Source organism: Pterocles gutturalis, unplaced genomic scaffold (assembly GCF_000699245.1).
Source record: "Pterocles gutturalis isolate BGI_N339 unplaced genomic scaffold, ASM69924v1 scaffold25432, whole genome shotgun sequence".
Classification (NCBI taxonomy): domain Eukaryota; kingdom Metazoa; phylum Chordata; class Aves; order Pterocliformes; family Pteroclidae; genus Pterocles; species Pterocles gutturalis.
Genome location: NW_010116475.1, coordinates 148,102 through 170,604, shown reverse-complemented (window position 1 = coordinate 170,604; position 22,503 = coordinate 148,102). Strand labels below are relative to the sequence as shown.

The 22,503-nt window shown below is 37.2% G+C and overlaps 1 protein-coding gene across 1 annotated transcript in view; it reads left to right on the top strand.

Moving 5' to 3' along the window:
* EEA1 (early endosome antigen 1) overlaps positions 1–22,503 on the top strand; it is a gene marked incomplete at its 5' end in the record, with an annotated part of 46,661 nt that overhangs the window by 11,400 nt on the left and 12,758 nt on the right. The window contains 14 exon segments of the mRNA XM_010075528.1: positions 449–565; positions 5,373–5,711; positions 10,002–10,151; positions 11,190–11,309; positions 11,540–11,743; positions 12,322–12,522; positions 13,907–14,020; positions 15,243–15,398; positions 17,241–17,380; positions 17,989–18,319; positions 19,790–19,891; positions 21,320–21,514; positions 22,370–22,500; positions 22,502–22,503. The exon segment at positions 22,502–22,503 is cut by the window's right edge and continues 44 nt beyond it. Coding sequence (XP_010073830.1) covers positions 449–565; positions 5,373–5,711; positions 10,002–10,151; positions 11,190–11,309; positions 11,540–11,743; positions 12,322–12,522; positions 13,907–14,020; positions 15,243–15,398; positions 17,241–17,380; positions 17,989–18,319; positions 19,790–19,891; positions 21,320–21,514; positions 22,370–22,500; positions 22,502–22,503 — 2,302 coding nt within the window.

Genomic DNA, 22,503 nt, shown 5'->3' with positions numbered 1-22,503 from the left:
AAAAGTCACACACCAAGTTTGCATCAGATGCCAGACTCACTTCTGGTGCTTTTTCCACTAAATTTCCCTTACCAGGGAGGCAAAGATTTTGTCTGCATAACTGCAATGACTTGTGAGGGTTTCACCTTGAGCTAGGACTATGATGATTAATGAATAATCTGTTGTGATTTTCGTTGGTTTTGGGCTCAACCTGGCACTTTCTATTGGATTAGGGCAAATTTATGTCTCTTCTGAAATAGGACATGAATGAATGTCAGCTGGGAAATTATGCTGAATGGTACATCTGTAGTTGATGGTGCTCTGAGATAAGTTTGCAGGTGATTTTTTTCTTAAGCTGTTTATTTGTATACATGATGTTTTTTATTTAGGTACCAGTCATCTTGCTTTTGTTTGGGTTATGCATGCAAAGCTTTGTTTTAATTGTGTATTTTTCTGTTTGTCTGTTCAGGCTACCATTAGCCAATTAAGAGCTGAACTTGCCAAAGGACCTCAGGAGGTAGCTGTGTATGTTCAGGAGCTGCAAAAACTTCAAAGTTCAGTCAAAGAGCTAGAACAGAAAAACCAGGTGAGAATGCTGTTATTTTCTATGCTTGTCAGTTCACATTGAAATCGAAACGCATCACACATTGCCTTGGGAAGTGCTGAAGACTGTAACAAAACACGTCTTGGTGTTGCAGAAGTTGAGAATTCCTTTTCTGTTTTGCTTAACACAAGGGATATTGTGATGTACAAGCAAAGACTATATTTTAACGATCATCACTATGTTACGACTGAAATCCTCAGGGTTGTTATGATTGCAGATTTCTAATTGCTGCAGTTTATGCTTATCTGTCATTAAGCAGTATTGCCATCTCAGACATTAAAAGGAAAAAGCGGTACCCTTTGAAATACTATGCTTGCCTAACAAATCATAATTCAGAAGACATTTTGAGCTCTTTTAATTGGTTTTCTGGTTTCATAGCTTTTACATTGTACTCCTGTCATATTTTCTGGCCTTTTATCGGAGTCATGAATGGTAGAAAATTGAAATAAACTCCAGAAACTTCTCAATTTAGAGGAATTCCTTGAGAGCTTTTATCAAAGCCCTTTGAGGTTGCTGCGTTTTTTATTTGCATTAAGAAAGCATGTGTTGTGGAGTAATGAATGGAGGTAAGAGAGGAAAGGAGACAGGGATAAACATGCATGCTGCTTTTTGTTGCGTGTATGTGTAACACTGTATATGAACTACACACATAACATATGTGTATTTACCAGCAACCTTGTCAGTCTTGGAAAAGAAGAAAGGACAGAGACCAAACTGTGTATTTAATGTAATCTAATATTAAAGCAGCATTTGCAAAGAATATAAGAAGGTGCAATTAAAATTTGGTAAATTAAACTTGCCTTTATCAGGATGGCTGTTGATTTGGCTCATTAAATCAGGTGGGGACCTCAGGTGGTAACAATTGTCAAGCTGTACTTTTCCACAGACCGGCCACACTGAATCAAGCTTTTGTCAAAATTATCACTATACTGTGTAGAGCCCTTGCCTGAATGTATTGCTATTCCATTAACAACATGGAGTGAAACAGACTGATGCATAAGATAACCATACTTTAAGAGAGAGTCCTCTGGTATGTCAGGTTAATGCCAAATACCACTTGAGGAATAGAAGTGTCAGTGAGCTACTTTTCCTCTTTCAGTTTCAGTGATTTAAGGCAGTTCACAGCCACCTCTTTATGCAGCTCTTTGAAAGGCGATATGCATAAGAATGGTATGCTAGCCAAGGAATCTTGGCCCTGGAGGACTTGGACCTAGAATTGGAAAAGGTTAGCCTAGCTTCCCAAATAACAGAAATTGCTCCTACATAAACAGTTTGCACTCCTTGCAGAAGCTATCAGGAAGCAGGGAGGAGCCATTAATGCAGGATAGAATATATTGCATTTTGTTGTGCATGTCTGTTTATAATTCCATTACAATGCAGGAAGATATTTCTGTGCATCGACACAGAGTTTTTCAAGCTTGTGTACAACCTGAAGTGAGCAAGCTGTTTCTTATATTTTCAGGAGCCGTACTGAGAAGAGCAGATGACAAGTAGATAAGATCAGTTCTCTGAGACCAGCAGGAACTGCTTTTCCCTCATTTGTAAAGCACTGTAATTATGGCGTTTGGCTTGCCTTGCAGAGGCGAGTAATGGCTTGTAGCCCAGAATAGACCTAATGTGTAAAAAAACAGTGTATTCCCTGAAGTATAAGACTTGTAATTCCAAACCCATGGCATGTGGGGTTTTTTGTTTGTTTTCTTTTAGGAAAATTGTGATGCATTATTTACAGGGAAGAATGCTTAGTTTGCAACCTTCTACTGATGTAACTATTCTGAAATTTGGTTAGTGACCACAGAATTTCTTCTTTAATATCTGGCCACTGTCACTACTAACATGTATTACTTGTTTTTTTCCGTGAAGCAGTTATAAAAGAAGGGACCAGTGTGGTGTTCCCCTTTGTATCTTGTGATCTTTGAAGGTCCAGGGCTCTTCGTTGAGTGCTGGAACATACTGTCATTCCCTCTTTCTTTTCTGTGGAAATCGAGGCTTGGGGAAGAGAGGTGACTGGTGTGTGCCCACATATCCCTTTATATGTCTGGGATGCAGCTGGCACAGGTATTTAGATAGACACTTCTGGGTGCACTGATGTACCCTGAATGACCATTGCTTGGCAGCTCTGTGGCCTTCAGTCTGCTTGTGGGCTTCAGTCATGAACAGAGGTGGCAGGCTGTTAGGCAAATCCAGCCCTTTTGTGAAAGCAGCAGCAGCTGTTTGTGGCTCTGGCCATTCATGACTGCAGAAGGTGTTCAGCTGTCAGGGGCAGTGGCCTTAAAAACTGGTATTCATTGTTGTATTGCTCATCAAACCAGGGAGGAAGAGAGAAGAGCAGCACAGAATGTGGAGCAGCATCTCCAACTGTATGTAGCTGCTGTTCTTGGCTGTCCTTTGGATAGCTGTGAGGTGATGGTGAAGAGGCTTTGCTTCTTTTTTGTTTTACATAACATTCCTGAAAGCTTCCCAGAGTCCGAGTCTGCTTCAAGACATTAGCTATTTCTCTTTCTTTTTTACTTTCCCTGCCACCCCCAACTTGACTTCAGAATTTAAGTTAGTCCCCTGTGCTCTTCACAAAGTAGGTCATAGCAGTTCTACATGTGATGTGTGGGTCTAGTTATGCAGTAGTAGTAATAATAATACCTTAGCTCTAACTCAGCCAGCTATGATGAAAAAGGTGTTGTAGTGTGGTGGTATTTCAGGAACACGATTCAGTAGGAATGTTAGTGATCCTGCCTGGCCATTTCTATTTAATGAAAAGGGAACGGCAACTTTATTTTACATTCTGGGGTGAAACCTTTTCTAAAAGTGGTGGGAACCTTGTCACTGACTTCAGGGGGATAAAGGTGACACCTGACCTCAGTATGGTCTTTATGTACTTTATTCCTGCATTTTGTATATGTCTATATAAAAACTTCTGCATACATCTAACAGCATGAAGCAACAAGTTGTTTTATTTTCAAGAAACATTTCAAAATATAGTACTTTAGGGCTAGAATTCAATAGCCAGACTTAAGTTTCAAGCCAGAATTTTTGGTTAAGTTGTATGCTTTAGAAAGTGTATGTTTTTTTTTTAATTGGATAGTTAGGGCATTAATTATGTTTAGTCTTACACGGGTTGCTGGAGTGCTAGAGCTGTCATTTTCAAGATTGCTTGTTTTCTAACCTCACTTTTTAAATTAGATTTTTCTGGTTATTTTATCACGATTGTAAAATAGAAGTGTCTGTATGTGATTTATAATGACCAATATAGTCATCAGTTGTTAAAATCTGTAAAGAACAAAACTTTTCAACTTATTTGAATAATTTTGCAGCCTTTTCTTCTGGCAAAACAGGTTTCATGCCTGGATACTGTGCAGAATTGCGCTTTTAAGATGCCCAGCATAGTTAGAATTGCAGTACTAACTATCTTATCTTTGGAACAGTGTTGTTCCAAAGTTGCAGAACCATCTGAAGTTTTGATACTGACCTCAGTGTTGGCATTTTTTTCAGGCTGACATGCTAGAAGCATTCTGTATTTTTCTGTGTTTTAATTGAAAGGGTTACTAGAGAATATAGTGGTCACTGAAACTGCAGGAAGAATGCCAGCATTTAAAAGATAGATATAATTCAGATGCTGTGATAAATGGAACCTGCTGGTAACATTTCAGGAAGATGGAATGAATTACGCAGGTTGGATGATGACCAGGGCCTCCCTGCAACTGTATTTCTGTGCTTCAAAAAGTGCCCCTGGAAAACTGAAATGGTTCTCATGGCTTTTCTGTCCTGCTTGGAGATCTCTGAAATTCTAGTTAGTGCCTCAGCTAAGTTTGGGAGAAAACCTAAGCTATCTGCAATTATATCTTAGCCATTAAGATATTTAATTTCTATCTGTCTGTAGGTTTGATTAGCTGATGAAATTTGATAAAAGGCATTATGTAATAGCTGAAAATAATCTGTAAATATTTTTTTTTTCAGTATTTGTCTCAGCATGTGAATTTGATAGTATGAGCTTAGACCCTGCAGTATTTACTGTGGTTAAGAAAACTAATGTGGTAAGAAAAATCTGGTGCTCAGCAATGTTCATATCTTTCCTTTAGGGAATCTCAATTTTTAGTGTTTTCAAACTCAAAGCAACCATCCTCTTTGAGCTGATTTGTATGCAAAGAAATTGTATGGTATAAATTAAAATGTAAAAACTTCATCATCTAGAATGAAGGTTAAATTGTGAGTGTTTCATTCTGTGATTTATCAACCTCACAAATGTTACTAGTTTTCACAGGTTGTCTTCAATAATTTGTATAGCAGATCATGCTCTAAGTATAGTGACAGAACAAAATTAGGATACTTCAGAAAATGACCAGTATGATGACTGCACAGGATTAGACAGGAATTAAACCACATTGTTGCTTAGGGAATTGTGTGAAGGACAGTGATACTTGAAAACTTTTTCTGTATACTAACAACTCACTATTTCAGCTTTTCCCCAAGCAAATGCTGTTGTAATAACCTAGAATTTGAATGTTCAGGGAAAGCAAATTAGTCTTCGGGATAAAGAAATAGAGTTTGTGTGATGTTTTCAGTAAAAGGATGTGTATTTATGTGAGAATATGAATAACTGTGTTTCTAGTTGAGAGTCTGTGCTCTATGGCCTCCAGAATAAACCTGTGTAATACAAAATAGAGGTAAATATTTCCTTTAGTAGTGTTTTGGAGCCATTTCTTCACCACTCAGCATCAACTTGAGAAGAAATTTGAATAATACATTGAAAAGCTGTAAGCAGAATTTGAATTGAATTGCTGTGTAACTCTCTTCATAGAATCTGACCGAGAAGCTGCTGAAGAAAGAACAGGACTACACCCAGCTAGAAGAAAAACACAATGAAGTATCTGTGAGTAAGAAGAACGTGCAGGCAAGCTTTCATCAGAAAGACCTGGACTGCCAACAGCTTCAGGCAAAGCTCTCTGTGTCTGAAGCCTCGATACAGAGATTACAGACAGAGCTAGGTGAGAAGGGGGAAGCAAGCCAGAAACTTAAAGAAGAGTTGTCTGAAGTAGAGACAAAGTACCAGCATCTCAAGGCAGAATGTAAACAGCTCCAGCAGCAGAGGGAGGAAAAAGAGCAGCATGGTCTGCAACTTCAAAGCGAGCTCAGTCAGGTAAGGTACCTTAAGCTTCCTAGATCATCCTGTTAGGATCGTTCCTTAAACTGTCCCATTAGGGTTTTTTAAACTGTGTATGCATATTTTTCATGCACATGGATTTGCATTGTTGAAGGGGAGTAACTAAGCAGTACTTGTATTTGAATAAATATAAAGCTAGTTGGCATTTGAATAAATATAAAGCATTCTTCCTAAGCTGCAGAGAATGAGATACAATCACCTCTTCCCCTTAAAGAAGTAAAGAAAAGAAAACAAACAAAAAGAAGCTGTGATAAGTGTGCGGAAATTCTTTGTTATTTGTCGTTTAGTCTGAATCTTTTTAGTAGGTCCAAACTCTTGCCAGGGACAAACGAGAATAGTTGTAGCCCCTGTGTCACAATCAAAGTCAGCAAGATCTGCAGTTGTAACCACCTTTCCACATTTTGTGAAGGCTAATGTAATAACTATCTATCTGTAGTATAAACCCCCTTTTTCTGAAAGGGAGACATCTTACTAATTCTGTTCTATCTGGAGCTCTTAAAACTATCTTTATAATTTCAGTTTTGAAGATTAAGGTTGAATGAGCATAAACTTTGTAGCTTATTTCTCGTGTTCTGATTTGACTTTTTTTTTTGTACATGAATAAAAAAGGCTTTAGCTGACCTGAGACAAGATTTTTGTCCACTCTTTTTCCTTTACAGTGTGTTAAATGAACTCTTCTTTCATCCTACAGTTTTTCCCCTCCCCTTTTTTTTTGTTGATGCATTCCCTGAAATAAGGGAAGTATTGTCAAAGGAGAGGGCAACCCAGAATATTGAATTTCCGTGACAAATATGGTAACAGACAAATCCTAAGAAGTCAACAAGGTTATTTATTCTGGTTAAGTAAGGTAGCTGAAGCTATAATGAATTCGGGTTATGAGAAAAACAAATTCAGATAGAGTATCAGAAATAGTTTCACTTCTAGTAGTAATTTTACTGCTGGATAGGAAGTTTGAGAAAAGTGAGTCTTTGTTTTATATTAGAACTGAACAATGCTTGATTTGCTTTAAAATTGAATAGTGAATACGGCAGGGAATACTTGGTGTGAAAAGCAGGGCTAATGCGAAGTCTTAATATTTCTTCCTTTGTGTCTCTTTATGTTGCTGATAGCTATAAGAACACCCAGAGCATATGGCCCCCCACTGTTTACGTATTGTTCTGCTGAGTCCAATGAGTTATGGAAAGAGAACTTTCATGTAACAGTGAGCATAGTGGAATTTCAGGCTGGTTGAACTCTTGTTTTATCTAGTGTCTTGAGGAGTAATGTGTTAGACTGGAGAAATATTTGTGCATCAGGAATCATGTCTAGTCCTAAAATGGGAAAAATAATCTGGTTTTTTGTTAGTATGATCTACTTCATTTCAATCTCTTGCTAGAGCTTTATGATTTTAAAGTGAGTGTTTCTTAATTTTCAACCCTTTGTCAAGTCTGAAGCAGATTAAGTTGCAAGTTGTGCATGTATAGTTTGTCTTGGAATAACTGTGGCTTGGCAAAAATTCATTTATCTATGTATTACATCTCCAGAATCACTTTCCTTCTCCCATCAGTCTTCTGTCAGGAGAAGGGGAGGTAATTATATTAGCTATCTGCTTAGGAATCCTCACTTAGTAAAACTGCCTCAGTCTGCCTAGGCAGCATGTCTGCAAGCTTCAGAAGCACTGCCAAGAGGTTGAGTTGAAATCTGGCTTCAGCCTGAGACAGTGTTTTCAGGAAGGACTTTTGAGGTGGGAAGATGAAGGAGGAGGAAGGTGAATAAAGCATTGCTGAATTAATTCCTATGAAAATAAATGGAGGCATCGCACATTCTCTGGTGATACCATTTGGAAGGAAGACAGTCTAAGCAAGAAAACCTGAACAAGCTGCTGGATCTCAGGTTGTGTTTTACAATTGTAAAAGAATAGTGGAGGAAAAAGAGCCCTACATATGTGGTATAAAATAAGATTAAAGCCAAACAAAAAATTCTCTTCCTCTCTCTCCCTCCAAACAAGAGTTCAGTTGCTATTGTCATGACAATACTAAATTTCTGTTCACTTAATACTTTAATGGAATTATCTTTTTATGCATGTAGTCCAATAGCTTATGTTGACATGATGAATGCTGCTATGAAGGTATATGTGTAGTTGTTTAGTCAAACCACATTTTCAAAGCATCCTTGCTATCTTCTCAAAATTCATTTGAACAGATGCATGTCTGGTTAAGTTTGTTGTATTTCAGAATTTGGGTGATATGAAGGAAATGATCTTCACAGTGGAAGGAAACTTAAATGATAATGTTGGTTCCAGCACAGCAATAGGAGGAGGTTAATACAAGAAAAGATGGACTCCCTCAGTCTTGAAGAAATGTTAATTGCTAATAAATACTATTGTTGTTGTTGAGAAAATTTTAATCTACTTTATTGTATCTTTGAAAGTCTAAATATATTTTTATGATTTTTGTATTCCATAACTTAAGTTAATCTTGGATTTTATAGTTCTGTTTACTTAGTCAGTTGTAAAGTCCTTCAAAAATACTTAACTGTGCCTGTAATAAAAGTGAGTTTTGTAAAATGTTGTTTGCTGGTTTTCCCCATTCCAAATATTCTCTCCCAGTATCAACATAGCCATGAATAGTTATAATAGTTATCTTGTTGCACCCTTTCTTCATTAGATTTTTTTCTTCCAACTCTTGTTCATATTTTTAGGGAGGAGGAAGTGTTAATAATTTCGTGATTCCTGTAAAAAAAGACGAATGTTCTTGATTACTGGAGGACAGATTATGGTCTTTTTTCCTCACCCAGTCCTCCTACCTCTCTGTTAACTGTGCAATCACAGTTAGCAGTCAGCATGTTCGCCACATGCCAAGCAGCTTTTCGTTCCCAATGTTTGTGGTTGTGGACATATAAACAAATAATTTAGCTTGTTTTCCTAAGAAAACAAGGCATAGACACATTTGTTTCCCTGTCTCCATCCTCTGTAACTTTTGCATTGTTTGATAACTGCAGACAAATTTTGACAGATGGCCCAGAGGTCCTGAGCGTTAGGTTCTTCAGTGTTAAAATTCTTGTGGAAACAGGCAGCTGGGTAAAGGAGAAAGACTTATATGTTCATGCCTCACCCCCCAGTGCCTGGGAGGAAGATTTAATGTTATCAGAAACCACTGTTCCTTTTTCTGTCCTACCAGGCAGACAGCTGGTCAACAAGTGGTAGCTTGCAGTGAGCATCAAGTTTGTGCTGCCTTTTGCCTAGATGTGAGCAGGGATTTGAGGAAGGCGTCAGAAAGGTTTAAGGATATTGAAGGGAGGACCTGAAGTTAAAAGGTGAATGTTTCAAGGGTTTTGGACATAAATTCATAGGGAAGCAGGCATCATTTATCCTGATACCTGTAAAAAATTCTTGCTGTGCTGCAAGGCCTGATCTGTTCTGGTTTTGCATTTAGTTGAAAGTTCATTTGTGTATCCTTGAATATGTTCATGTAGAAGTAGGCAGGAGGTAACCCAGGACCTATAGTGACAGTTTCAAACAGAGGAAAAGCTGATTTTACAGAGAGAGCTTTTTATAACAGTGAATTGTAAAAGGACATCCTTGTACTTTGAAGATGGTGCAATACTGCTTTTGATGACTGAAAAAGTAATAAGGCAGGCTTATGTCCAGCTGGACAAGCTCATTGCCATACTTATTATCTGCTGCTGGGAGGTGCTGGGGTACAAGCCACCAAAATTACTGTGTACCCTACATTGAGGGTTGATGTATCTCTTGTCTGCAGAGAATGAATGCCATTCGTGTAACCAGATCAAGCTAAAAATGACACTCTTACTAGTCTAGCAATGCAGAACGATATATTGTGGGAGCCAGTGGAGCAGGTAAAGGCATGGAGCTTCAGGCTGCAGGATTGAGGGTGTGCACTGTGTAAGATGTGATTGCTCTAAGCATCACTATTTTGCATGATAATCCTTATATCTTTGAAGGATTGTCATCTTTGTGTTTCTGTTAAATCTCTGTAACTCATATTGAAGGGCTTTTGCAGATAAATGAGGATGTTTCTGGGTCCCTCCAACCTACTTTTTTGAATATTTGTTCATGCTTGTGCAGTTGATGCTGTTCCTTAATATGATTGGTGTTTCTGTGGTGTATGATGTGCGTACATGTCTTGAGGAAGTTGTTTCACTCTGGGTTATGAAAACTTCTGGTAAACAGTACCCAAAGTGAGTGTAAAATACAGCGCTAGAGAATGGCTGAAAAAATGGATGACTTGGTGTTTGTTGTTTTTTTTTTTCTTTTTTTTTTCCCAGTTGCACAGTAAACTTCTAGAAACAGAACGCCAGCTAGGGGAAGCGCATGGACGGCTGAAGGAACAGAGGCAGCTGTCTAGTGAGAAACTGATGGACAAAGAACAGCAAGTGGCTGATCTGCAATTAAAACTTTCTCGTGCTGAAGAGCAGGTGGGGGCTTTTATGCAGAATCTAGTTTGCTCTGGTTCTGATAGTAGCCTGTATACTCCTGTTGTGATGGTTTATAAGTGGTTTATAGTGGTTTATAATGTTTGTCCTTATGGGAATTTCATTGACTAACACTGTTAAAGTCTTACAGTAAAATTGTCAAAATCTGCCAAAATGCAGCTTGCAGGACAGGTTTTTTTAAGGCTAAATGCTTATCAGATGAATGGATGTTTATGGTGCTTTATGCATGAACAAAAGATGTGCATTTTCCATTTGGGAGCTTTCTCTAAGGATCTTGTGAAAAAAAGAGACTTAGATGCACCTAAGCTCACATGAGTAGACTTTTGTGTGTAGATATTTTTGTGAGATAAAGCCCTACATGAAGAAGTGAACATGGCACAGCAGGTCATTGATAGTTAATAAACTACATGGGGTGGACGGGCAGAAATAATTTGTTTTATTAATTTCTATTTGTTTTAATGAGCATCTTATATGTGTTGCTGATTTTCTGCTGCCTGTATGGGGACTGGCCAAATATCTGAGTGGTACGTGATCAAAGCTTGAAAGCTTTTCTGTAGCTAATTTGCAAAGCCTTGACCAGTATAGAAGTGGAGAGATTGCTAAAGTGAAGTTGCTACTAAAACTGCTAATAATAGTAATAATAATAATGTTGTTTTACAGGTATCTGTATTATCAGTCATGTTACATCTTAACAACTGTTGGAAAAAACATACTAAAAATCTCTTATGTTTTAGATTTTTGAGAGATAAAATACATATATTGTCTGATAGTTGTTTTATAGTTCTCACTTGTGATATAGAATCTACCTACTAGTAGTAATGAATGCTTTGGTTAGATTTTGATTCTTTAACTACCATCACACACTTTTTTTTTTAATATACCAGTTTTCAAATATTTGTGTTTAGAGTAAAATCTTTTAGCATTAGAATGAACATTGAGCACTGTTGGTATATGGAATGGTGCTTTTTCACTCATTAGTCTGTTTTGTTTGGTTGGTCTGTTTGTTTGGTTTTTTTTCAGCTAAAGGAAAAAGCAGCAAATTCCACAGAATTGCAACATCAATTAGATAAGGCAAAACAGCAGCACCAGGAACAGCAGACACTTCAGCAAAATACTACAGCAAAACTACGAGAAGCCCAGGTAACTCAGTTATGTATCCTCATATAAAAGTGTATTTCAGGATTTCGTTACTTTAAATACGTTTTCTCTGTAAAAATTGACTTGCATGATTTATACTAGTTTAATGAATTAACTTGTAAATCTAGAACACAATATACAGGGAATGTTTAATAAATTTATCTAACATTTTATGCATTAGGAATAACTTCTAAGGTCCCTATAATTAAGGAAGCTATTATGCGATTTTCTAGAATGATTTGGAGCAAGTACTACGACAAATTGGAGATAAGGACCAAAAAATTCAAAATCTTGAGGCTTTACTTCAAAAAAGCAAAGAAAACATCTCTCTGCTAGAAAAGGAAAGAGAGGACTTATATGCAAAAATTCAAGCTGGTGAAGGAGAAACTGCAGTTCTTAACCAGCTACAAGAGAAAAACCATGCATTGCAAATACAGGTAAGAACTCAGAGGCTTATTTCTTTCTTCTCATTTTCATTATTGAGTCGTGTTTCCTTTTTTTCTATCTCATCAGATATTACATTAATCTTTTCTGCACTTTGCAGTTTCTTTGATACTTACTTTAAAGATCTTGCTGTATATTTTGGAGACTTCCTTGCTGTCAGCATAGGGGAAGGAATTCCTAGATGTTTCCTATGTACATATGCTAGTAATATGTGCTTACAAATAATTTTTTGATGCATATACATGTTTGTTTTTCTTATTTTAAAAAGAGGTTTAATTCCTGCTTTCAGCACCAAAATTCAGTTTAGCCTGCATGTGTTGTCTCCTTAGTATTCTGGTTTTGTTACAGTAAGGCCAGATTGACAAATCTCTTTTGCTTCCATTTTTAACTTGTAACCTGTTTAAACTGTGGTATTGTGTACAGCTTTACTGTAATCATTCAGAAAAAGAAATGTGATAGTGTTGAGTCTCCAAAGCCATGACAAGGCATGCTAAAATTAAAAAGAGTTATGACTTCCTTGGACAGGCTGTTCCAGCCTTCTCTTCTAATTACCTCTTTTTTTTCACTACAGGTAACTCAACTGACAGAGAAGCTGAAGAATCAATCAGAAAGTCATAAACAAGCTCAAGAGAATTTGCACGAGCAAGTGCAGGAGCAAAAGGCACATCTAAGAGCTGCCCAGGACCGTGTGCTCTCCCTGGAAGCAAACATCACTGAACTAACTAGCCAGCTAAATGAAAGTAAAGAGAAAGTTTCACAACTTGATGTACAGGTAACGGAACTCCGTACAGTCTGGTGATGATAAATCCTGCTTGTGACTTATGTATTCTCTCCAGAGAACGTACAAAGCAATTTGGGAAAAATTGCATGTTTCTACTAACAGGCAAATGAACTAGAATAAGGCAGATAAAATTGAGAAAATGTGGGTGGATTCAGAATAGCAATAGATGGCAAGTGTTGAGGTTTTTTGTTGGTTTTGTCTATATTTTTTTTTAATTAACCACACCCCTCCCTGCCCCCCAAAGTTCATAATTCACTTTGGAAAATCTGTTCTCAAGCATCTCTTGTTGTATTTGTAATGATTAGCCATTCAAAACCCTGCTCTTACTAGTCCTGAATTCTCTGTACCAGAGTGAAAGTCTGTCAAGTAACTAAGACCTTGTTGCCTAGAAATTTCCTGTGCTGGTGACTTTCATCCAAAACAAAAACACTGTGAGCCACCTTGTTGTCAATTTCATTTATTAAAGAAGTAAATTCCTCGGTATGGACTTAATGTGGACTTTCCTACTATTAAGTGCTGCCTAAGCTAAAAGCTGCTAATTACTATCAGCTATTCTAAAGAATAAATAGCATTTGATACACTTGGAGTAGCTAGTACGGCTATTGTTGGATTAATACATTGTGGTGTCTTTTGAATTACTCAGTTTCCAAACAGGTCTAGGACCTTCCAGTGTAGCTTTGTGATGTTTTCACTGGGCTTCAGTATGCTATCTTAGCTGTTTTTTCACCAAGACGTTAGAGCTAGAACTGAAGAATCTATGGGCTGTTGCAACTGCTTTTTAAGTCAATGTGAGCTTCCTTACAGTCTTCAGAGAAGCAGAATTTCTATTAGGAAGAAAGACAATAAACCACAATAGCAGGTGACCCTGAATATTGCTTCTCTGCACCAACAACATTCATACCCACCTTCTAAATTTTGTTTGCTGGGTGTTTCGGAAGGCAGGGAGGTTGCTCTCTAACAGGCAGATAGGAGCAGAGAATTATAGTATGCATGTAGAAGCATATTTTTGTTATTTCTTATTCTTCTTTATTTTAAAAATTTTGAACTCCCTCAAATGTGCACATAGTGTGAGGCTGTCAAATTATGCATGGTTGTGAATAAGTCTATCCCATTATTCCTTGTTAGTAAGTAAAAATATTTTCCTAGAATAGAAGATGAGTGGAACTGGTAGGGTTTTTTTTTTTTTTGTCTGTTTTTTTAGCTCCAAGTAAGAACTCAGTGTGGCTTAAAGTCCTGATATTTTTCTAAACCTTGAAAATCTTTGTTACTTTTTTTTAATGAAAACTACTGATTTTACTATTAAACTTACTATTCAATATAAAAAAAAGAGCTACAGTAAAATAGATGTTTTAGTGAAATACAACTTGTCTTTCAGGTAAAAGCAAAGACTGAATTGCTACTTTCAGCAGAAGCATCCAAAACTGCTCAAAGAGCAGATCTTCAGAATCATCTGGACACTGCCCAGCATGCACTGCAAGATAAGCAACAGGTTATAAGCAACATACAAACATGACATTTCTATTGCCTAAAAATCTACTAAAAAACCTAAGAATGGTCTGTTTACAAACTAAATAAACATCTGAATATTCATTTGGAAATAATAATTTAGGGTATTTTAACCATGTGATATGTATTCAATTCTTTTTGGTGTAATCTGGACAAGGTGTATTTTGCAGTGTAAAGAATTTACTTAGGGATCCACTCCTTGCTGTAGGATTATGGGTCAGAATATAAGCTGTCCTGTTGGGGTGTAATTCAATTCTCACCTGTACGTTATGAAGAAAGGATTGTAGAATGCACTGGGTACAAGTGAAAACTCTAAACTCTTATTGCAGATTCAGATACGTTCAGAATCAGATGCCTGTATTCGGAAATAATTATCTGTGTGCCAACTGATACAAAACCCGAAAAGACTGTTACTAAAATTGCATATTTTAGTGTGTGTTAATATGTGTTAATTCTAGCATTCCACCGGCTGCTTGATCAAGTATTTGCATTGTTAGAATCAGTGATGGTGTGGTCTTCATGGAAACATCCAGCAGATGTTAACATAGCACCATTTTTTAGGGTGGGAACGTAATTAATTGCTGTAAACAGAAAGAAGACCTCTTTTTGCAACTATTAAATAATTAATAATTAAATAAACCAGCTTGGTTGGAGAGCAACGAGCTTTGATGTAGCTGTCATCATAGTGGCTACTAGGTGGATGTGTTCATGTCTCTTGAGGAAATCACATTGTTTTGTGTGGAACCAAAAGGTTTGAAATAATCTCTGGCATGTGAAGAACTGACTTTTTCCATGCTATTGACTCTTTGGTGGTGCTTGATTTCAGGAAGTCTGCACAAATTTTCCCTCAGGTTTGGTAGTGTTACTTCCTAGTTACTGTTGTACTAATAGCAGGATCTGGTGCGTTTATTACCACAATTTGTCTTCTATTTATAACTTAAAACACCTTTGTTAAGATTTAGCCCACAGCCTGTAAAGTTTGAGAGGAGTGTTGAGGCTTTAAAAGAAATTTTGTCAGTTTAACAGAGAGAATTTGTGCATGTGTTTGTGTTTCCCCTCTCAATTTCCTGCACCTCAGAACAAAAAAGAAACATTATTTTCCTTTTCAATTTGAACCTGTTAGATCATTTAAAGCATATGTGACATTAGTAATTTTTGGAAGTTATTTAAAAACTAACAACCCTCGTATTTTTATTTTACCTCAGGAGTTAAATAAGGTCAGCATTCAGTTGGATCAGGTTACAGCTAAGCTGAATGACAAGCAGGAATACTGTGCTCAGCTGGAAGCCAATCTTAAAGAGTACAAAGAGAAAAGTCTTTATTTAGAACAGAAAACGGAAGAGCTAGAGGGACAGCTCAAGGTTTGTATTGAACACAGTATTGGAGCTTACAAAAACGGATGTTCTCTGCTGTTTGGTAGTATGTGATATAAAAGCTGTGCTCAAATTATGAGGGAAGGATTATATCAATACCACTTTTGTAGGTTTTCACTAGTGTTTCCTAGTCCACCCTTTAAGCCTATTCTCCTCTTCTTCCATACCAGCATACCACACTAGGAAGATAGGCTTGGGACATTGCCACTATACTGTCATTTTCCTGTACATGTGTTTCTAGCAACCTCTGTGCTACCCAGAAAGTGTTATGAGAAGGAACATCATGAATGCTTCCCGAAATTAGAGCCTTCAAGTTAAACCTGGTACACTTTACAAGTGGTAGCAGGGAATATGTGTTACATTGGTTAGCCCAAGTTAACACTACCTGTCTGATTTAATTTATTTCTAAAGCCTTTCAGTAGGCTTCTACAGAGGCTTTTTATCGAGATTTTTTTCTTTTTTTAATCAATGTTTTTCCTCTAACTTGATCTTGAGTTTTGCATTCCATTTCTGGAATCAGTTTTTCTCTTAAGGTACACATAATTCTGGCAGAAGGTTTGCAGAACCTTTTGGTGTTTTCAGATACTAATATTTTCAGTTAGGGATATGAATTAGTCCTAATGCTTTTGAAGTTGGGCTTTAACCTTTATTCAATATTTGTTAAGCACTCTTGGTGGTCAGAATTCAGGATACATAAAATCATATGATACAGGGATCATAGGAGCAACGCAGAGTTGTTTTTGCAGTGTTGTCTGTCTTTTTTGAGGGAGATGAGCAGTCTTTATGCTAAAGAGCGAGCGGGCTGTTTTTCCTAGCTTATGTGCACTATAGAAGAGAAGGAAGGTTGTTTTCACTGTATGAAATTTTAAATCCAATGCTATTAAAAAATAAAGCAGTCATAGATTTGCATTATTAGCGTAATTATTTTATGCTTCCATCTCTCTTGTCTTTTGCACGCTGTTTTTTTTTCTGCCCACTTTCATTTGTGTTTTTATTTTTCATCCTTTTGCTAATGTTTCACAAGTAACCAACAGTCACAAATGCTTGGGAGGAACACAGTACTTGCTCGCACAAGATTTTACGAGGTTCCTGGTAGCTGAAGTGTGAAACTGAGCAGGGTTGTTGATGCTGTCAACAGGAATGCAGTTCTGTGTAAAATCTTGGTGTCATCACCATTCTTTGGGATTATTCCAGTTGAATGCGTGGTATTTAAAAAAAAAATTAAAAAAAATAGAAAACAAAAGCCCTCAGGAATTTTCTCGGAGAAACTTGGCCATTTTGTTTTATGGCCACTGCATGAAAGCAGAAGTGCCTGTAAAACAGCCAGTGTGTTGAATAGTCTAAGTAGCGTCCATTTGCTGAAGGCTCCTGTGATCTTTATACTTCATGTAACGAACAAATACCTGCTAAAAAGAAAACAAGAAAAACCTCTTCCAGGCAAGCATAGGATTTCTTTACAGCTGTATAGCTGTACAGTTCGTGTCTGTGTTTTTGTTATAAAGAATGGCAGAGTTTAAGGATTTCTGCATTTTGTCTTTTACTTTGCAGTAAAAATGTCTGCTTGCCATTTAACGTGCAGATGATTTCATAATGTTTTACCAAAATAGTTCACTTCTGTCTGAACAAGAGATTTGCAGGAACTACATAATAAAAGATAAATAGCAAACTAATGAAATAGATGAATGGTGTGTGAGAATTGTGACTGCTTTCTACAGTAAAACTTTCTACAGTAAATGCTACCCTCAGACTAGATGACTTCTGCTTTTTATTGCTATTTTTATTTTGTTGGTTGTATTCTGATGGCTCTAATTTTTTATTCTGCTGTCTCAGAAACTTGAAGCTGATATTCTTGATGCTAAAGCAAGCAAAGAACAAACTCTGCAGGACTTACAGCAGCAGCGACAGCAATCTACAGAATTAGACCTCCGAACAGCAGAACTCAGTAAACAACTCGAAGCAGCAAGAGAAGCGTATGCATTTCCTGTGTTATAGTACTTTCCAGAGTCAGACACAAAACTAGAGTGGTTTGGACTAGAGTTGAAATTTTGTTCTTTTTTTTCCTGTTATTTCTTAAAATCATAGAAAAAAGTTGTGTGTTCCCTCTGATGTGAGAACCGAGTTATATCCCACTTGTTTTCTTTCATTCTGTATGCCATGCAGACTCCATCTGCCATGTCTCATGTGAATCAGTGACTGCTGCGATTCAATACACTTCAGTTTATTCACTGTGCTTGTTGTCAGCTAAATATCTGAACAGTTTGATGTACTGAGGTCCATCTTTAAATATCCATAGCTCTGTAACTTTCAAAGACTAATTTGCAGTTTATGCGTAAGTAGCAAAGGGGTAGTTTCTTTTCATAATATTTGAGGAAGAAAAATCCATCTCAAAGTAGTATTTAGAGTTGCTGGCCTGTCTTCATTGGAGAGACAAAATGCTCGTGTTCTAGATGAAAAAGGTGTGCTTTGAAGTAGTTCTATGGTTAATATGTTAAACAATAGAGACATTTAATGATACAAAAGAACCTGTGAAGAAAAATTTTTAAAAAGCCCCCCTTTATTTTTCTCTATGTATTTGTAGGTTGTCTAGTGCTAAATTGGATTTACAGAAGAAATCTGAGGCCCTTGAACAAGCGAAACAGCAAATTTCAAAGCAGGAGGAAGAAAAGGCCAGCCTCAAACAAAACCTTGAGAAATCAAATCAATATACAAGTAAACAACTGAAGGAATTAGATTGTAAAATGCAAGCAGCAACATCCGAGCTGGAACAAGTGAAATTAGAGAAGGACACTCTACTAAAGGACCTTACAGCTACCAAAGACAAGCTCTCAAAAAGTTCTGAATCCTTCAAAAAAAGAAAGGAGGAATTAGAAAAAGAAATACAAAAAGGAAAAGCAGCTGTTGCAGAAATGGTTAGTAGTTTCTTTCATTGGACATTTTTTTGGTGTATTTACAGTCTGATGAAACGACTTTGCTTTCTGTCTGAAAGCAGTGTACATACAATGGCAATGCGTGGAAATTAATTCCCTGAAGGAAAAACGAATAGTGATTTTTAGTTGTTCATACCTGTGTCCTACCTTAAAATTTTTTGTCTGGATGTTTGCACTGATAAATGTCAGTCATATCACACAACAGGACCCCTTTTTCCTTGCTGCATACCTTTAATATGGTGAAGAAAACCCAGCATAGAGAAGTGGTGAAACAATTTGATGGGAAATGTCCCCTTTTTAAAAAAATATATCAGTCTTATTATTACAAAACACAGTTTTAAACCTTTGCTAAAGTGCATATTGAAGATGATGTTCTTCTTCTGAGGCCATTTTAGTTTCCTTTCTAGTCTTTTATATAGAACCTTCCTGTGCACTTGTCCAGACACGCTGGAAGGCTGTATACTGCAAGCAGGGTAACATTGTCTTTCGTCTGGGGAGATGTGTAGTTTCAGGTATTGTCAGAGTACCAGAACTATTTGAATTTCAGAGACGTCTCACAAGTGGTGGTATAGCAACAAGTGCTGGACCACCGGAGAAACCTATTATGGTAACGAGAGTGGACTCTCACTAGCCTTGAAATACATTTTTTTTCTTCCCTCTTTTGCTATGTTGGTAATGTGAATGAGCACTATATCAATACATGTTTTATAAATTTTCTTACACAGTTGTTCTGACAACCCTGCCTCTGACATGGTATGGGTATTTTTGTCATTCCCTTCTTGTCTTACATGTCACCATTTTCCAGAACCCGTTCATAGCTGCTTTTATTCCGATCTAAAAAAATTCTGCTCCTAGTTAAAAATAACAGTTTTTCCTTTACTCTTTCACCTTTTTAAGATAAGCCTTTTTGTTTGCTTTACTTAGTTACTGCTGTTCAAATATTTTTTTCTCCTAAAAACTTGAAGGATTTTCTCGCCAATTTAGACTTAGGAGTCCAGATTCTGCTTCTAATTCTGTAGTCATGTGGAGCCTCACCACTGACTTAAGTGCATTTCGGCTTAAAATGTGGTTGTATTTTTATACAAATCCTGCAAATGTACTTCTTCATCAAGAAATTTTGGATACTGAGGCACTGATGAGCCTACTGCTTTCCAGCAGAAGGAGAAAGGCTGCCGACAGCAGCTTCAAACAGGAAGACTATCCGTAATTGGAAAGCCTCTTTGGCACATGGCTGCATTTGTTAAGTACAGTGTATCAGCTGTGTTCAGGTTAGATTTATCACTGTTAAAATTTTGAGAAGTTTTTAGCTGAAAATATATCTGCCGCTGAGAAGAAAAGCGCTCTCACTGAAAAGGAAAGCAGTATTTTTCAAAGCTTTGTAGAGCCTGCAAAAATACCTGGTACCCGATCTTAGAAGCTCACAGAAATGTTTACTTGTCTTCTGTTTTTTAGGAAAAATCTTGCCAAGAAGTAAAACACCAGCTCCAAGTGCAATCAGAGTCTGTAGCTAAAGAGAGGAATGAACTGAAAAACTCACTGGAAAAAAAGGAGGGGGTAAGCTGTCCACTTAGTTTCAAAAATCTAGAAGACAGTAGTAAAAAATGTTCAAAAGATCCATTTGCAGTCTGACATGCTGGGATTGATGAGAGATAAAGAGGTTGCAGTTCTCAAATTGTAACCTCGCTGGGGCACTGAAATAAGGTCATATAAAAATTTCCAAGATTTCAGTATGAAGTTTTAAAATACAAGTTTACTGCTACCTTTCTGTGCCCCGCAAACCTTAGCAGGTGATTTTAACCTTTGAGGTTTTTTCGTTAGTGATTACGATGTCCTCATTTTTTTCATACTTATGGTCTGTGAACGATAAAAGTTTTTAACAGGTATCCTTAGATCTGTTTAAGTCTCAGGCCTAATCAGTCTGTTCTCTGTGTGGTTGACAGGACATTTTCAGATATCCTTGAAGGATTTTGTTGCTTTTGCAATCTTTTATAATTGCCCGTGACTACAGGAGGACCAAATGTCCTTCTTTTTTAAAGATGAGCATTCAGACTGCAAAATCATGTAGTCTAGCTTGCAGCCTGAAGGCCAAATCTGCTTTCATGGATTTCTTTATACAAGCTGTCACCTGTTCCTTAAACGAATCAGAAAAGATATGATCAGTGGACACAGTTTGATGGACTGTGATGGACTCATACTGCCTGAAAGAGGGTTTGTGGATGTACAGGTGTGATGGTATTTGCTGTGTGACTCCTGCTGCTACTCCCCTGGCTCCTGTCTCATTTGTCAGAAGCACTATGGTGATCTGTGGCAAGTTCAGGAAGATGAGTTCAGTATCTGCTGTAGTTGGCAGGAGAGCCCAGACCAGTGTTGGCTGGAGAAAAGTTGCCTGGTCTTGATTTTGAATGGTGAAAAAAGACTGCAGTTGCTCTAAGGGGAAGAAATTGGGAATAACTGATGATTTTAATGTGTTATAGTAGCTCTTAAAATCTAAATCTGCTTGCCAGTTTTGGATCACCTAGCTCTGAAGCAGCAAGTAGCAGCAGTGGTACTGTGGGATGGTCTCGTTCTGTGTGCAAGAAATAACAGTGGCATACTTGGAAAGTGCTGCAAGTAATCTGCAGCTCTTCATACAGATGTAAGAGTGGGCGTACTGGACCACAAGAAAGGTGTAGCTTGGTATCTGGTCTCTGGCAGAGGAAAACAGCAAGTGCCTAGAGAAATGGGAACCCTTGCCTAGAGAAATGGCAAGCCCTTCAGGTTCCTGCAGTCAAGGGATTCTCCCCAACTTCTATCAGTCTGTTGCAAGCTGATTTCCTGAGGCTGTATCTTCAGCTTTAATAGCTTTGACCAGTTTTTAGTGTTTTTCTGTTCACTACATAATTTGTCATCCACATGGTTCAATAGGGAGTTGTATGAATAGGCATGTACAAAGAGTGATTTAAATTAAAATTATATACAGTTATCTAATATTTTTGAATATAGATTTCTAAGCAGTTGTCGACAGAACTTGATTCAGCACGAGCGCAAGTACTGGAAATTCAGGGTCTTCTGAAAGAGAAAGAAAAAAGCGAGCAACATCTCCAGGGAAAGCTGAGAGAGTTGAAGGAATCTTTTGAGCAGAAGAAAAAACATAGTGAGACACTGCAAGCTGAATTAAAAACTGCCCTTTTAGAAAAGGTAAGACTGGTCTCTCTTACTCCTTTAAGAAAATTAGTGTAAATTTCTCTGATAAATGCTGAAGCTTTTATGTCAATATCTTTGTGATAAACAGCTGTTCGCTGTAGTGTTGTTGGAAATGATAAGGTCAGGATGTGGAAACAAGGTCTTCAAATGCTGTTGGATATTGAAACAACAACAACAACAACAACAATAATAAAGTAGAAAGAACTAGTGCTGAAATATGGATGCTGTAGGAAGTGAGTTTCAGTGAAGTGATAAAAATGACTAGATAGATTGTGTTTTGCTTCAGGAGCATGCTGTGAGGCAAGAGCTGCCATTTTCTTGTAAAGCAGTAGAGTTTTCTGAGAGTAGTTTAAACAAACTCTGCAGCATTTTGGAGTGTCCATGGCAGTTTTAAACCAAGTCTTCTCTTATTATACTAAAAGAATTAGTCTGAGTGACAGTATGAAACTCATAAACCATAATGGAAAGAATTCAAATGTCTTATAACATTAGGGAATGTGATGGTGTGTGCCATGCACCGTTAAATGTTGCTCCAGCTTTGGCTGCCCTGTGCTACGTGATCATATTTGTGCTTTAGTCAGTCTGCAGAAACTTTAGGACTTGGAAACATTATTTAGATTTTTAATGTTTGGTCTTAATGTGTTTCTCTTAGTCTTCTGACATAAATTAATTTTTGTTCTCAAATTAGATACAAAATATTACCATAAAATCACAAACATGAGATTGCTGAATTGCTATTTCGTAAGTGGAAAAAATCTTGTCTTGCTGGAGAAATTAAGTTTACTGAAATGATAAAGCTTACTTTACTGTCTGTAACTTTAAATGAAACTTCCTATGCTTATGTTTCAGGCAGAACTGGAGAATAAACTGCAACAGCAGTCTATTTTGTCAGCACAGGAGCTTAAAGCAGAGAAAGTCAAGCTAGCAGACTTACAGAAGACCCATGAAAAACATAAGGAAAACATGGAGAAGCTGCAGCTGGA